Source organism: Sciurus vulgaris (genome assembly GCF_902686455.1).
Source record: "Sciurus vulgaris genome assembly, chromosome: 2".
In the NCBI taxonomy this organism is placed as follows: domain Eukaryota; kingdom Metazoa; phylum Chordata; class Mammalia; order Rodentia; family Sciuridae; genus Sciurus; species Sciurus vulgaris.
This window is the reverse complement of record NC_136462.1, coordinates 191,772,937-191,787,923: the sequence shown is the minus strand read 5'-3', so window position 1 is coordinate 191,787,923 and position 14,987 is coordinate 191,772,937. Positions and strand designations below refer to the sequence as shown.

The 14,987-nt window shown below is 59.1% G+C and overlaps 1 protein-coding gene across 7 annotated transcripts in view; it reads left to right on the top strand.

Moving 5' to 3' along the window:
* SULF2 (sulfatase 2) overlaps positions 1-14,987 on the top strand; it is an 87,358-nt gene that overhangs the window by 53,152 nt on the left and 19,219 nt on the right. For all 7 annotated transcript variants that reach the window (XM_079127927.1, XM_079127928.1, XM_079127931.1 and 4 more), the window contains exons 5-7: positions 8,795-8,964; positions 13,403-13,553; positions 14,546-14,721. In XM_079127927.1, the coding sequence (XP_078984053.1) occupies positions 8,795-8,964; positions 13,403-13,553; positions 14,546-14,721 (497 nt within the window). The remainder of the gene's footprint in view (positions 1-8,794; positions 8,965-13,402; positions 13,554-14,545; positions 14,722-14,987) is intronic.

Below are 14,987 nucleotides of genomic sequence, written 5' to 3'. Positions count from 1 at the left end.
CCACACGGTACCTCATGGTAGGAGCCGGTGTCACACGAGGTCTGTCACTTTATGGCTTCCAGGAAGCAAAGAAAGAGAGGAAGGGGCCTGATTGGCGCCTCCCCTTGGAGGACGCTCCGCAGGTGCCACAGGCCAGGGACCACGGTGGCCCTTTCCTACGTACACTGGCGGCGTGTTCCCCTGAAGCTCCAAGCTCAACAACAGACCGCGGGCCTGGTGGCGGTAGTCCCCAGACCCCTGGCTTGGACGGTGATGCTGGTGACTGCAGTGACGTTTCACCCAAACTTTACATTTAAGAAAACAAGGGGAACGGACACACGTGAGGCCAGCTCCTCTGATCGCGGAGATCCCCGCAGCTGACGCGCTCTGTGCAGGGCAGGCGGGGGAGCCATCGTCCCCCTCCTCACTGCCACCAGCCCAGCCTGGCTCATGTGAAAAGGGTTATCGGGGTGCCTCGCAGAAGTCACAGGGGACAGGCACAAGTAGGTGACAGGAGGGAAAGGTGGGGACCGTGGAGCGTCTGAAAGTGGACAGCAGACTCCTGATCAGGCCCGTGCGTCCCACGTAGCCATGAGGCCCAGACAAACGGGTTTTCTAATGTGTCAGTGGAAACCACAGTGTGTCCTTTTTGTCGTGAAATCTCCCGATTTACAAACACTGGCAACTCATTCAGACACTCCTGAAACCCGGCATGAACCCGCTCAGGAAGCCAGACCTGGCCTACGGGCCTGCAGTCGCCGCAGCCACCACGCTGCCCCCAGCAGGGACGGCACAGGGCGTCCAGTTCCACACAGTGAGTGACCTGGCCCTGGGCCTCTACTCCCAAGCCTGGAAGGCAGGCCTGCTTCTCACATGCCGAGCAACGCACACCCCTCGGCCGGGTGTCGCGGGGCCGGGTTTTCACACCCCACTTCTGACTTCACCCCCTCGTGCGAGGTGAGCGGAGGATCATACCTGGCTGCGCGGGTCCCTCCACCCCAGCAGGCGTTCCCTGAGGGCCCGCCACACGCCAGCTGCACACCCAGCACAGTCCCTCGGAGCTCCCGCTCTGGCCCATGAAGGGGTGTTATAAACTGTAAAGTGATACGCACGTGCACAGGAGTCAGGACGCCTCGCCACGGTGCACAGTGTCACACGCGGGAGTCAGGACGCCTCGCCACCGTGCACAGTGTCACACGCGGGAGTCAGGACGCCTCGCCACGGTGCACAGTGTCACACGCGGGAGTCGGGACGCCTGGCCACGGTGCGCAGTGTCACACGCGGGTGTCGGGACGCCTGGCCACGGTGCGCAGTGTCACACGCGGGAGTCGGGACGCCTCGCCACGGTGCGCAGTGTCACACGCGGGAGTCGGGACGCCTCGCCACGGTGCGCAGTGTCACACGCGGGAGTCGGGACGCCTCGCCACGGTGCTCACACTCACTCACTCAGAGCCCAGCCCGTCTCCTGCTTCCTGTGCCTGGTATGAGCCATGTCACCAGACTGGCCGGTCACTACGACCATCTCCAGGGCTTTCCTAGGGCCCGCCTGCCTCTCATTCATCCAGGTCTTACTGCCTCATCCAGGAAGCCATCTCCATTTTCCTCGACCACGGGGCTTATCCTTTCTTGAATCACACCAGACTCCGTCAGCGTTTGTAAACAGAGATCCAACTCCTCATCGCCTAACCAAAGCGGAAGCATTGGCCTGTTACACAGAAATTCCAACAGTAATGGAGTCAGGCATGGCTGGATCCAGGGGCTCGAGCCAGCTCCTCAGAAGTCATCTCACTACTCTCCACTCTGTCGCCTTGCTCTCTTCAGCCCGGGTCACAGGCAGCCCTCCCCACATCCGGGTGGCCACGTGTTTGTCCCTACCTCTCTCAGCGTCCTGGCCAACTGCAAGCAGGGGCGCCTCTTTCCCGGGACTCCCACGAGTCTCATTGCCCCTCATTGGCTCTGAATCAGTCACGTGCCTGTCCCCACGCCCATCAGTGTGCCCAGGCAGGTACAGCGCTCCTGTGGGCCACCTGTCACGCGCTCAGTCCCAGGCCCCAGGACACAGCTGGCGCTCCCGAGCCTGGGCTGAGACTGGAGCCCCAGAGCCTGTGAAGGACACTGGCCTGCAGTTCAGCAGCCAGGGAACCCCTCCGACTCCCAGCACATTTGGGGTCCCTCCTGCCTTTGGCTGTGGGCGATGTCCTCTTCCTGTGCATGTGTCTGCTGGTCCCTGCCCAGGGCAGAAATGATGTGACATCTGACACCCACGTGTGACATCCACCCCACCTCGGGGTCTCGCCCAGCACACAGTAGGCCTCCGTGACCTCCTGAGAAAGTGACCCTCAAGTGCTGGGCAGCACCGCGCAGGCCTGCAGGGCTCCCTGGAGACAGAACTTGGGTCTGGGGCCGAGTGCGCCCCGACGGCCGCTTCTCGCGGAACGCCGGCTCCCTGTGCCCAGAGCTCCTCGCCAGCCTCGTCTCCGAGCCACCGCGGCCCTCAGGCCTCTTGAGGACGGCAGTGGACACAACGTCCGCCACACGCATCACCCCTGTGAGTGGGAAGAGCCTGGTCAGGAGAGTAAGGATTCCCCGGGTGCGCAGGGCCTGGGACACCGGCTAAGTGACCGCGATCGCCGGGGACGGCTGGAAACACCCTGTGTGGGAGCGGCAGAGGGAGGGACAGCCAGGCCCTCGGAGCGCCCAGCTAGGAACCGGGTGCCTCGGTCCGTTTTGTGTCGCTGGCGGACGCCCGAGACTGGGTGCTCTAGAAGGGTGCGGGGCGTGGGGCCAGGGCCCACATGGCAGTGCCCGGCTGAGTCGCGTGGAGCAGAAGCCGCGTCTGGGAAGCATCGCGGAGGCCAGGACAGCAAGCCAGGAGGCCACCCTCACTATAGGGACACCTGCCCCTGAGGGAACCAGCCCGGCCCACTCCCAGGGTGGGCATTACCCGCCTTCGAGGGTGCTGCCCGTGACTCAGTACCGCTCACAGCCCCCAGCACCCCAATACCCTTGCACTGGGACCAAGCTCCCCACCTGCACCACAGAGGACAAACCACACCCCAAGTGAGAGGCTCCGTCAGGGCAGCATGTCACTGCTGGCCTCAGGGACCCTGCTGGGCGGCCCAGGGAGGAGGAACCCTTCCCAGGTTCCCCTCAAAAGGCCCTCTGAGAACCCCGTTCCCCGCCACTGACCTCGCATCGGGGGTGTAAACAGTATGAAGACCAAGACATGGAACAGCAGGGAACAAGAAGAGAGGTCCAGACGGCAGCGCAGCGGCGGGCAGGAGAGGCCGAGCCTCTGCCACCTCTGAGCCCGCTGCCCCGCCCCAGGCCCACTTCCCTGAGCCCGCAGAAGCCGCGCCACGCGTAGCATCCCTGCCTCCAGGTCCTGGGAAATGCCTCAGAGGTCCGCGTGAGAAGCCAGCAGAGGGGCTCGGGGCACTGGGCAGAGCGGAAGAGCAAGGCGTGGGGTCCCCCAGGCCCCGGTCAACATCACCCCCAGTCCCAGGGCCTCCCCGCTGCAGTCACCGTGTGTGTTCCAACGTGTCAGCCGTCCCCTGGGAACCTAAGCCAGCAGGCAGAGTGTCCGTCCCGTCCACACGCGTGTGCTGGTGAATGGACACGCACAGTGGTGTCGATTTACTGTCAAACGCTGCAGAAGGCAGTGCTGCAGCTGCACACGCAGTCACCGGAAGGATGCATCTTGGGGACAGAGGAGCCGGACTGCGAGGCATAACGGGAGCCTCGCTGCTGTTGGCAGGACGCTGATTTGCACAGGCGGATGCAGATGGGCGGCTCTTGAGAATGGCAGCCAACACACGTTGCTCGCTTAGGGGGATCATGTCCCCAGTGCCGTTTGAATCCTTCCACATAAACTGCACGTGCGTTTTTCACCGCAGCTGGCAAGATGTATACTATTGTTGTTATTTCCAGCTGGCAGATGAGGGAAACTGAGACACAGAGAGGCTAAGTAACTGAACCAGGCCACACAGCCAGTGAGTGGTGAAGTAAGGATTCAAACCCAGGCCATCTGGCTTCAGAGTCAGGCTCTATCTACAGCCCGTGGGCCAAGTCCAACCTGTCAACTCTGTGTGGCCCTTGAGCTAAGAGTGGTTTTTTGGTTTGGGGCTTTTTGCTGCTGGTTTTGCAAACCCAGGGCCTCATATATGCTAGGCAAGTGCTCTACCACAGAGCCATGCCCCAGCCCCAAGAGCAGTTTTGACATCTCCAACTAGTTGGGGCGGGGGGGGGGGGATTAAAAGAGGAGGAATTTCATGTGGCATATTCATACAGCGGAATGATAGTCAGCCTTTGAAAAAAGGAAGTCTTGTCAGAACACTGGTGCATGCCTGTGATCTCAGCAATTTGGGAGGCTGAGGCAGGAGGATTGCAGGTTTGAGGGCAGCCTCAGCAACTTAGCAAGAGCCTGTCTCAAAATAATAAAAAGGACTCAGTGGTAAAAACGCCTCTGGGTTCGATCCCCAAATCCTGGGGTGAAATGGAAAGGAAGTCCTGTTACGTGCAGCAAGACGCTTGAGCTTGGAGGACCCTGTGCTGAGGGAGTGGGCCGGGCACAGAGACACGTGCAGCCTGACCCATGGTGCCAAGAGGAACCCCGGTCTGTAGAGGCAGGAGGGGCCGCAGCCAGCCGTGAGAGTTGCTGGTCAGCAGATGAAACATTCACATTCTGCTTAAGACATTCTCCAGATCTGCTGTACCCTTAAAATTTTAAAGGGCAGATCTCATGTTTTATTTTTAATCACAATAAATTTTTAAAGGAGTAATTTTCATGACGTGAAAAATATATGAAATTAAAATTTTAGTGTCCACATAAAAGCTTTCCTGGAGCAGTCGCGCCCATTTGCTTTCCTGGCGGCCACTTCGGCGCTGCCTTAAGAGTGATCAGCAGTTGCCCCTGAGACCCACCTGCAGAGCCCAAAATATTCACCATCTGGGCGCACTGCTTATTAATTTGGTGGCCTCAGTCTCCTCACCTGTAAAGTGGGGCACCGACCACCACACCCCTGGCCCTGCACAGGGAGCCTGGCACGCCGGGAACAGACAGGTTTGTATTGTTCAGCGAGCACACAAATGCGCGCTTCAGAGGCGCAACCTGAGAAGCAAAGGCCGAGCAGACAGAGGAGGGCGCCCACGTGGCCGCCCTTGCGGAGCCCCGCCCACAGCGCACGTATGCAGCCGCGGCCTCCAGCTGCAAGCGCCCGTGCTGCCTCTGCCGTGGGGAGAGGGCAGTGGAGTCCATTGCTAAATTGATGCTGGAGGAGCCGCACTTCCGCCTAGGGCCACAGATTAGCAGCCTCCCCAGAGGCCCTGTGTGAAGTCTCTGGACGTCAGGAGTCCCCACGGGAGGGCCCTGGGGGCTCAGACGCTGCATGCAGAAGTGGGTGTCCAAGCTGGGCCCTGGCCCTGGCTCCAGCTGTGACTCCCAAAGAGGGCCCGAGCCAAGTCCTAAACCCTGAGCGCCCCCTGCCCACACGGGCATGGTGGGGCTGTGCCAGGGCAGGCTGGCCCTGAGCACACTGCTCTGCCCCAGGTGTGGGGAGGCGCTGGCTGTGGCTGCTAGGGAGACAGTGACCTCCCAAAGGGCAGTGACGGCCCGCTTGACTTCCCACCCTCTCACCTGCCTGATCCTGGCTCGGAACCCAGAAGCCCTTCCTGTGGTCCCAGGCACCCCAACTCAGCTTGCCCAGACCTGCACTCAGCATTTCCTCCTGGCCCTTTCTTTTTCTCCTGGACTCCATCTCTGCACCCTTCCCCAAACTGCCCAAACCAGAAACCAGGGAGGGTGGGAGCTGCCTGCCCCTCTCCTGCACCCCACAACCCAGTCAGTGGCCAGTCTGTCCCCCGTGTCCTACAGATCTCTGCTGCTGCCCCCCACCCGAGCCCAGGCCCCCTCCTGCTCCACCCCATCACCTGATCTTGGCTTTGGTGCTGTGGCAGAGGGACATCCCCTTCTCATGGACCAGCCCAGGGGTTGAAGGGAGCCGCGTATCAGCTGTCATCACCACTGTCCCAGGGAGCAGTTGGCGATCAGGGGAGACTTCACTTAGCAAAGGAGTGGCCTTTAAAGAGGACTGATAAGGATGAGTAGCTCTTAGCCATGCGGGAAACCTGCCAAGCCACCAGCCCCGATGTAATTACTAGACTAATCTTATCAGGAGCTGGCTGTGTGCAGGGCACCGTGGCAAGAGCTTAACGTCTGCTAGCACGTTAAAGCCTGGGCCAGCCCTGAGAGGCAGGCACGGCCATCTCCCCGCACACGCCACTGGGTGCAAGACCAGAATGTCACAGAGCCAGAGGAGCTCTACTCCCTTGGGGTCTCATGCCTGGCCTGGCCTGCCTCCTCCTGGAGGCACTTGGGTTCTCCTTCCCACACACGCCTTTATTCCTTCATCTCACACGTGGCCATCACAGGCTTTGGGGAAATGTGACTTTGATCTAAGTGACACCACACCATCCATGTCCTCCCACAACCAGTCCCTGGTTTTCCCTCCCAGTGCAGGTAAGACAGCCCCGTGATGTAGGGTTTAGCCACATTTCATTCACGTCGCTCTGGGTGGTTCTCAGTTCTTCTTTTTCAGTGTTTATAATCCATTGTCCACCCATCCTGGGAACAGAGGTTAACAGTAGCTGTGTGAAAAATGTTCGCAGCAGCCGAGCAGACACCCACTCTAAAACCAAGCGGCGAAGGTGGGCTTGCCAGGAAGGGCAGGGCTCCCCTCCCACCCACCCCACTGGCCTTGCCAGCGGCTCCCCTACATCCTCCCCACTTTTCCAGCTCACCCACCACGAGACACTGTTGGCCACCTGTCAGGGCAGGCTCTCCTCCCCGCCCAAGAGGGCTTTGCACTGGTTTTAGATCCACTGTCAGATTCTGTTGTCATCTTAAGAACTTTTCTAACATCTTTAGCTCGTGTCCCCCAACGGCAGCAGGAGCGCTTTGATTTCTATAATATTTTATGCAATAGGTTCCACAGGGCTCCCTTATGAAACCTTCTCTTCTCAAAGTTAATCTACAGAAATCATCCAAGGAAAAGCATGTCAAGCAGTCTTCTGCCCTTTTCTCCCCTTTTCCAGTCCTCTGTCAGCAATTTGATATCCATCCTTCCAGATCTTTCCTTGATGCTCACAAACATGAGGTTAGTGATTTAGTGTCTCCTCTCCACCCTGCTTCTCCCCTCCCCCCACCTAATAAATAAAAATAAAAACATATTTTTATAAAGGAATCCTCCTGGAGTTGAGTCTGTCCCTCAGTGGACCTTGGACAACTTTCTGCTTCGAGAACCACAGACCTGCCTTTTTAATGTTTCCAGGCACCGCAGGTGTGGCAGCAGCGAGGTCAGTGGGCCATCCTGTGTGCCTGCGGACAGGCTGAAGAGTTATCTGAAGGAGCACGTCTCAGGCTGGTGGCTCTTCAGTGTGCAGAAGTTGTCCACTCAGCTCCAGGACGCAGGCTATAGCCCCCCAACCCCTTCGCCCTTTCTTCGTAATCTTTTGAAAGTAGCAGTTTGGCAGAGCTGCTTCTAGGAAGCAGAGTACATTTCAAGAAGTCAGTGTCATCAAGAGGAACCAGCAGCTTAAGAGTGTTTGAACTTAAGCAAATCTCAACACCCAGGGTGAGCTTTTAAGGCCCCCAGCTTCTGGCCGCATTCTTACCTCCTGCCCAGGATGAGAGCTGCTGCCTGGTTTCTGGAGACACCTCTGCAGCCTTCGTGCTGCTCCTGTGTCCCTCTGCTTTTTGACTGCTGACATTTACCCTCCTTCATCAGGGCCAGCTGCCATCCAGCCCTCCTTTCTGTTCCTGGCACACATGGCCAGCTCACGTCACCTTAAGGCCCTGGTGTTTGCTGCCCCTTCACCTGGAACTCTTCCTCTAGAGCAGTAACTTCAATCCTGTCTTCATGCTGCAGTCCTCTGGGGAACTTTTGGCAAGTCTAATACCGGGGCTGAAGCACAGGCTGGTCACATCAGAACCTCTGGCGTGAGCTCAGGAATCACAAAAGCCCCAGGGACCCCAGCAGGCAGCAGAGTTGGAAACCCAGTGCTAGAGCTTCATGCTGAGCTCCTTCTGCCACTCTGGTCTCACCTGAAAAGCCACCTCTTCAGAGAGACCCCCAACTATCCCAGCTACATTATGTCTCCACCCCAGCTCCCAGTCACTCACTGTTACAACTCCATATTTCCTTCACCTGTCACCTTGTAACTACCTGACTTTTTATTGATGCTTTTTTCTGCTCCTGCCCTCACCATAGGCACTCCAGCGACACAGAGATGTACCCACCCCTCAGTACAGTGTCACTAGAGCCTTGAAGTCCTAAGACTTCTGACATAGGAACCATAGCTCAGGAGTCTGAATTCAACATTTACCAGCCATGTGACATTGAACAATTCACTTAACTTCTCTGTGCCTAAATTTTCTCTTCTGAAAAACGAGGACTGCCATCAGACCTGCTTTCTGTGATCATGTAAAAATTAAATGAGTGAAGACGAGTCAACACACTAGTCCTGGACACGTCACAAGCACCCAAGGGTCTTGGCTGTTACTCTTTTCGTATCGTCATGAGGGAATGACAACTTTCAGTTCTTCCCACGCTCCCTAACCTCTGCTCGATTTCTTGTCATTGAGTGTCACACCATCCTGTGCGTTCTGCTTATTTGCTGTCCGTCTCAGCAGCAGCCAGACCCCGACAGGGACGGTGTATTCTGACCACGGTTGCGTCCCCGATGCATCGCGGGTGCCTGGCGTGTGGTGGTGCTCCGGACGGTGCAGGCCGCTCACCTCTGTCCCGTCTCTCCCCAGGATTACCTCACAGACCTCATCACCAACGACAGCGTGAACTTCTTCCGCACGTCCAAGAAGATGTACCCGCACCGGCCGGTGCTGATGGTCCTCAGCCACGCGGCCCCCCACGGCCCTGAGGACTCGGCGCCCCAGTACTCCGGCCTCTTCCCCAACGCGTCCCAGCACATGTAAGCCTCAGCCCTGCAGGGGCCACCAGGTGGCACGAGGGGCGGGTCAGGCTCTTGGGGACACAGTGTGTCAGCGATGACGTAGCCGCGCCTCCTCTCTAACCGTCCTGGCCAGACCACCCACGAACAAGCTGCTTGTGGGTGGTGACCCTGGGATCCCAGGCCAGCCAGCATGGCCCCAGACCAGAGCAGGGCAGCTCTTAGCCCGAACCCTGGTGGCACCACGAGGCCTGGGGACAGCACCTGCTGGGTGTCCTTTGTGATCCTGTGTCTTTTATTTCCTGCGCGTAAAGCAGGCGTCTGAGAGGGGCCCACAGGCCCTGCTCCGGGCCAGGCGGCAGACGCTGCTTGCCGATGTCACAGCCAGTCCCTTGGCTCTCGTGGGGACCCTGGCGAGCTGGCTGCTCCCTCACAGCTGATCACTCAGATCCGGCAGCAGGAAATAGCAGGCGCTTGTTCCTCACGGAGTCTGTGTGCCGGGCGCCTGGTGTTGCCTGTCTGAAGTTCAGGTCTCCCGGGGAGAGGTCACCACTGAGGTGTCTGCAGGACGAGGTTGTCCAACGCGTGCCTGGGACTCACCCACCTGGCTAGTCCTCGCCACGCAGGCCTCTCCGTAAGGCCGCCTGGGCATCCTCACAACACCACAGCTGGTTTTCCAGAGAAAACCATCATGGAGAGGAAGAGGCCAAGGTGGAAGGAAGCCGCTACCTCTTCTCACGTAACCCAGGTGACATGCCACCACTCTGCTGGGGCCAGCTGTGTGCATACGGCTGGGAAGACTAGGAGGTGGGCACATCAAGGGCCTCCACAAGGCCGCCTGCACACCCACTTTGGAGATGAGGAAACCGAGGCACAAGAAGGCAAGGGCACAGGAATCTGAGGTCGCCCATCTGCTAAGGGGCAGGGCAGGGTTCAGATCCAGCCCCACCCATGCTTCCCATCTCCCTGCCCGCCCCCAAGTCCTCCTCATCCAGCTGACGGGATGTCTTTCTAGAAAGTTCTCTGGCCTCCCGCAGCCTCCAGCCCCCTCCCACTTAGTAGTGATAGGGCTGGGTCCTCACTGTGACATTCCAGGGTGACAAGGACAGGGCGACTGGAATCTGCCTGAGTGTCGGGTGTTTAGTTACCACCACAGTCAGACACATCGCCCTCCTCAGCCGCCATGTCATTACCTTCTGAGCACTGCAGGGGCTCCGGAGCGGGAGGGCAGTACGTCCACCTGCTAGTCCCTGGTCTTTGGGGAGGGAGGTTGACAGAAGATGACGTTCCAGGCCGTGCACACCCCCAAGCCTGCGGTCTCACCTCTGCACATCTGCCTGCCCAGCTCCCGCACACCCCCAGGACCTGGTCCCCAGCCTCACCGGCCCATGGCTTCTGTGGCCAGCTGTGTCCCATGGAGCAAGTGGGAAGTGTCCCCTGCAGCTGAGGTGTTGGCTGTGCCCAGGCCACCCAGGTTGCATGGAGGTGTTCTCGTTGCCTGCTCCTTTATTGCCCCCTCAAAGTGAAGTTTCCAGAAGTTGAAAGTGAGCAGCGTCCACTGCTGCTGAGCAGAGACTCCCCCTCGTCCCCTCAGAGGTGCCTTTGGAAGCTCCGTTGGCTCTGGGTGATCATTTCCAGAACAAAGTCAAAGAAAGCTCTGCCGCTGGGCCGTCTAACCCGGGCCGAGGGGGCCGGGGAGACAGTCCTGCGGGCACTGCAGAGGCTGGCCTTCCCACCGGTCTCCAGGTGCCTCCGGCCCCCAGCAAGCCCGCCTGGTGCCCGCCCTTGGGCAGCTTGACAGATTCTGACCAGGGCTGCTGGTGCTGGTTCTGACCCCGTCCCCTGCCCTCCACTCCACCACCCCAGGGCCCCGTCACCATCCCTGCTTCACACATGCAACACACACTTCACACATTCAAACGGACACACAACACACCCAGCCAGACAAACACATGCTGACCACCAGTACCTGTGGGCACACACACACGTGCAGACACCACACAGACACACAAGTACAAAGAACTGCAGACGCACGGACACACAGGCACACAGGTGCAGCCACAAAAACAGGCGTGCAGACACACGCACTCAGACACACACAGGCGGGCGAATGGACAAGGGCCTGACCCCAGACACAAGCCGCGCAGCCCCAGCAGCCCTGAGGGGCTCCGGAGCTGTGGCATCTGCCTGGGGCTCAGGCTGCCCTTTCTCACCATTGCTGAGCCTGGCTTTGAACTTGCAGTCCTCCTGCCTCAGCCTCCTACGCCGCTGGGATTACAGGCGTGGCCACCGCGCCTGGCTGTCCTTGGGGTTCTCTAAGGAACACCCAACGTTCCTCAGATGTCGAGGAGGTGAGGACTTCACATCTTTGTTCATCAGGCCGCTGGGCCTGTGGAGCCCAGCCTGATGCAGGTGACCAGCAGCTGGAATGGGCGCCACACAGGACCTGGCTCTGCGGCCTCTGGCCTCAAAATCCTCCCAGAGTCCCTCTCGGGACCCCAGGAACCCACCCGCACTGCCCTCCAGGACAGTCTCCAGCCTAAGTGGTAGACTTGGGATGATGGCTGAAATGACATCCAGGGGTGCAGCCCCTGGGCCTGCGGAGGTGACTTCCCACGGGCCCCAGCGCTCTGAGGGAGGCTCCGGGGACCTCCCACCTCTGGGCTCCCAGCCCAGGAGGAGACCTTGTTCCTGGAAGTGTCCTACACGCGGGTCAGGTCCCGAGCCAGCCTGCAGGGGACAGCGGGCAGCCTTTCTCATAATCAAAGGAAGCTGGGGCGGGAGGATTTAGCGGCAGGAGGCTGCGGATCAGCCAGCAGGGTCCAGCGGTCTGGAGGCTACGCTTCGCATAGCAACGGTCTCCGTGATGGTCAGGCTGTGAGAGCGGTGGGCGTCCTTATTTCTGCCCAAGGCCATTTTGACATTGGAGGTGGCACCAAGATGTGGCAGGTGGGGGGGATGCTGGCCCCACTGAGGCCCGTCCGGCCTCCCCTCCCCCTCTGAAAGGCCCTCCATCTTCCAGCACCAGCCACTCGGCCTTTAGTTCGGCTTTGCTGGGGTGGAGGGGGGGTCTGAGGGGACCCTGGCCCTCGAGTGTCATCAGACCCAGTCGGGGTTCTGCCTTCTGTGGGGTTTTAAACCGACTACTTCCCAGTGGCGGCAGCCCCACCCGGAGACCCGTGTGCTGGGGGGTCTCTGGGAGGGCGGTCCTGGGACCAGCTTGAACCGCGGCGATGGACGGTGCTCTGGGTTTGGGATGGAATGTTGCTGGGACTTTCTAGAAAGTTTTGAGGCCATGAGCTGAATTAGCCTGTGTGCTGTGGTCACTTAACCCTCCGGCAGGGCTGTCCAGGCCTAGTTCTGCCCAGCACTGTGATGAGGGACTCCAGACAGGCCCCAGGTGCCAGGGAGGCTGTGGTCACAAGGTGGCAGCAGAGGCCACTTTGGCTTCTGGGCTTCTGCCTTGGGTCTGCCTTCTGGCAAGTTCCCTTCCCTCCCTGGGCGCCAGTTCCCTCATTTCTCACCCAAGGAGAATGGAAATAGCGCCAGCCCGTGTGTAAACGAGATGATATAAGATGGCTTCAGACTGCGCCCAGCACGCAGTCGCAGCTCAGTAAAGGTTACCATTTATTTGTTCATTTGTCATTAATTATCACAGTCGGCCACACAGCAGAAGGCCCAGAGCTCCATCACTCACTCAGGAGGAGCCTGGGCAGGTCCTGCACTTCTCTGACCCTCTGTTTTCTCTTTAGTAAATAGGAGATTAAGCCACAATCAGAAGAGTAATTGTAACAGTTTTTAGCGTGTGTCCCGGACATAGACACTCAGGCAACTAGAACTACTTGATTTCTGAATCAGTTTCCATTTCTAATCTAATGTGGAAGGCTATGTTATGGTCACACCTTCCAGTGACTGCCACTTGCCATCCTTGACGGTGGCTAAAAAATCCAGCAAACACAGCAGCAGGGCTCAATCCGAGTTGGGCGCTGGGGTCTGCCTGCCGGGAGCTCTGAGCTGGAGCCTCTTCCTTCTTTTTTTTTCTTTTTTTTTTTTTTTAGACAGGGTCTCCCCAAGTTGCTTAGGACCTTAGGACCTTGCTAAATGGCTGAGGCTGGCCTTGAACGTGAATCCTCCTGTCTCAGCCCCCCAAGTCACTGGGATTATGCCTCGCTGCCTCTTCATTCTTTTAAAAGGAGATGAGCAAACCCCAGAGAAGATTCAAAGGAAACCCAGCCCCAAGTTGAGACTCTGGCCTGTTTGCAGTTCGTGGCTCACGGCCGTGTGACAGAGGCACGGCGCACGTGCAGAGGGAGCCGGGTGGCTGAACACTGAGCCCCTGACTTGCCAGTGTTCATCTGCACCCCCAGGGGAGCAAGTAGCCTCCTGCACAGGGTGGCATACCCGAGGTGCGTCACGGGGACCGGGCCCCGGGGCCTGACCCCCGTCTGTTTGCCGCCAGCACACCGAGCTACAACTACGCCCCCAACCCCGACAAGCACTGGATCATGCGCTACACGGGGCCCATGAAGCCCATCCACATGGAATTCACCAACATGCTGCAGCGCAGGCGCCTCCAGACCCTCATGTCCGTGGACGACTCCATGGAGACGGTAGGCGCCTCTGCCAGGTGTGGCCCTGAGCCTCCCGCCATGCCAGGCCCATCCTCCCTGCCCTTCAGGGTAGAAGCCAGAGGCAGAGTTCCGAGGCCCTGTCAGACCTCGGGCGGTGGCTAGGAGCCATCCAGACACCGGCCTCTGCCCCTGGGACGCACACCCGGGTTCCAGGCTGCTGAGGCTACTTTTTTCTTTCTTCCTTTTTTCTTATTCCCATTATTTACATTTTTACCAGCTTTATTGAGATATAACACGTAAGCCATTCAATTCACCCAATTAAGGGATATGATCAGGTGGTTTAGGACATTTGCACCCCGTTGCCCTTTGCCATCACCCCCAGACTCCCGGCCGCCACCCCCAGCACCCACTGAGCTCTGGCTGTGGACGTGATGTCCTGGACGTTTTGGGTAATGGAGTCATAGCGCGTGGCCCGCTGGGATTCACTCCTTTCTCAGCGCTGCACCCTAGGCTGGTACATGGTGTGTCAGCCGCTGTTTTTTTGTGGCTATTTACGTATAATAAAATCAAAGTTCGTGGGTCACACTGGCCACAGCTGGTGTGCTCAGTCCCCCTGGCGGGTAGCCACACACAGATGGCCCAGACCCTGGCACTGCCCACGTCACAGCTCAGCTGGACGGCGCCCTCTAGATCCTGCCCTGGGCCGCATCCGGCTCCTCTTGCCCACACGCTCACTCAAGAGTACCTGTTGCAGGTCAGGGTTCACCGCAGGGGGCGCAGTGTGGGTCCCCGTCCCCGTGAGCTGCCACTGCATCCAGGAGACAGTGGGTCCAGAGTTGAGCGAGAGACAGGTGCAGGTGCAGGTGCTGGAGGAACAGTGGGGCCGGTGGCACTCACAGATGGGACTGTCCCAGGGGCCTGGCTGGAAGGAGACCCCAGGCGGGAGAACGGGCCTGGGGTCTCCAACACCTTGTCCCGGGTTGGGCGGGCGGGGCACGTGGTCCCCACTCACCTCCCGGCCTGTGTTGCAGATCTACAACATGCTGGTGGAGACGGGCGAGCTGGACAACACCTACATCGTCTACACTGCCGACCACGGCTACCACATCGGCCAGTTTGGCCTGGTCAAGGGCAAGTCCATGCCGTACGAGTTTGACATCAGGGTCCCGTTCTACGTGCGGGGCCCCAACGTGGAGGCCGGCTCTCTGTAAGTGCATCAGCTCTCGGCCCAGGACCCAGGGAGGCCTCCAGGCTGGGAGCTCACAGCCACAGGGCCAGGGCCAGAGCCGCACCCCTGGGGGCACAGGATTCTGACAGGTGAACCCCAGTGCCAGTCGGAAGAGCCATTGGGTGGATTCTGATGCATTTTATAGCCTCTGACAAGGAAGCAGCAGCCAGGAGCTTTGGCACCTGTGAAAACAGATGTTTTGTGGTCAGGCTGTGTGCCAGGAAACGCCAGGGACAGGGTCGGGG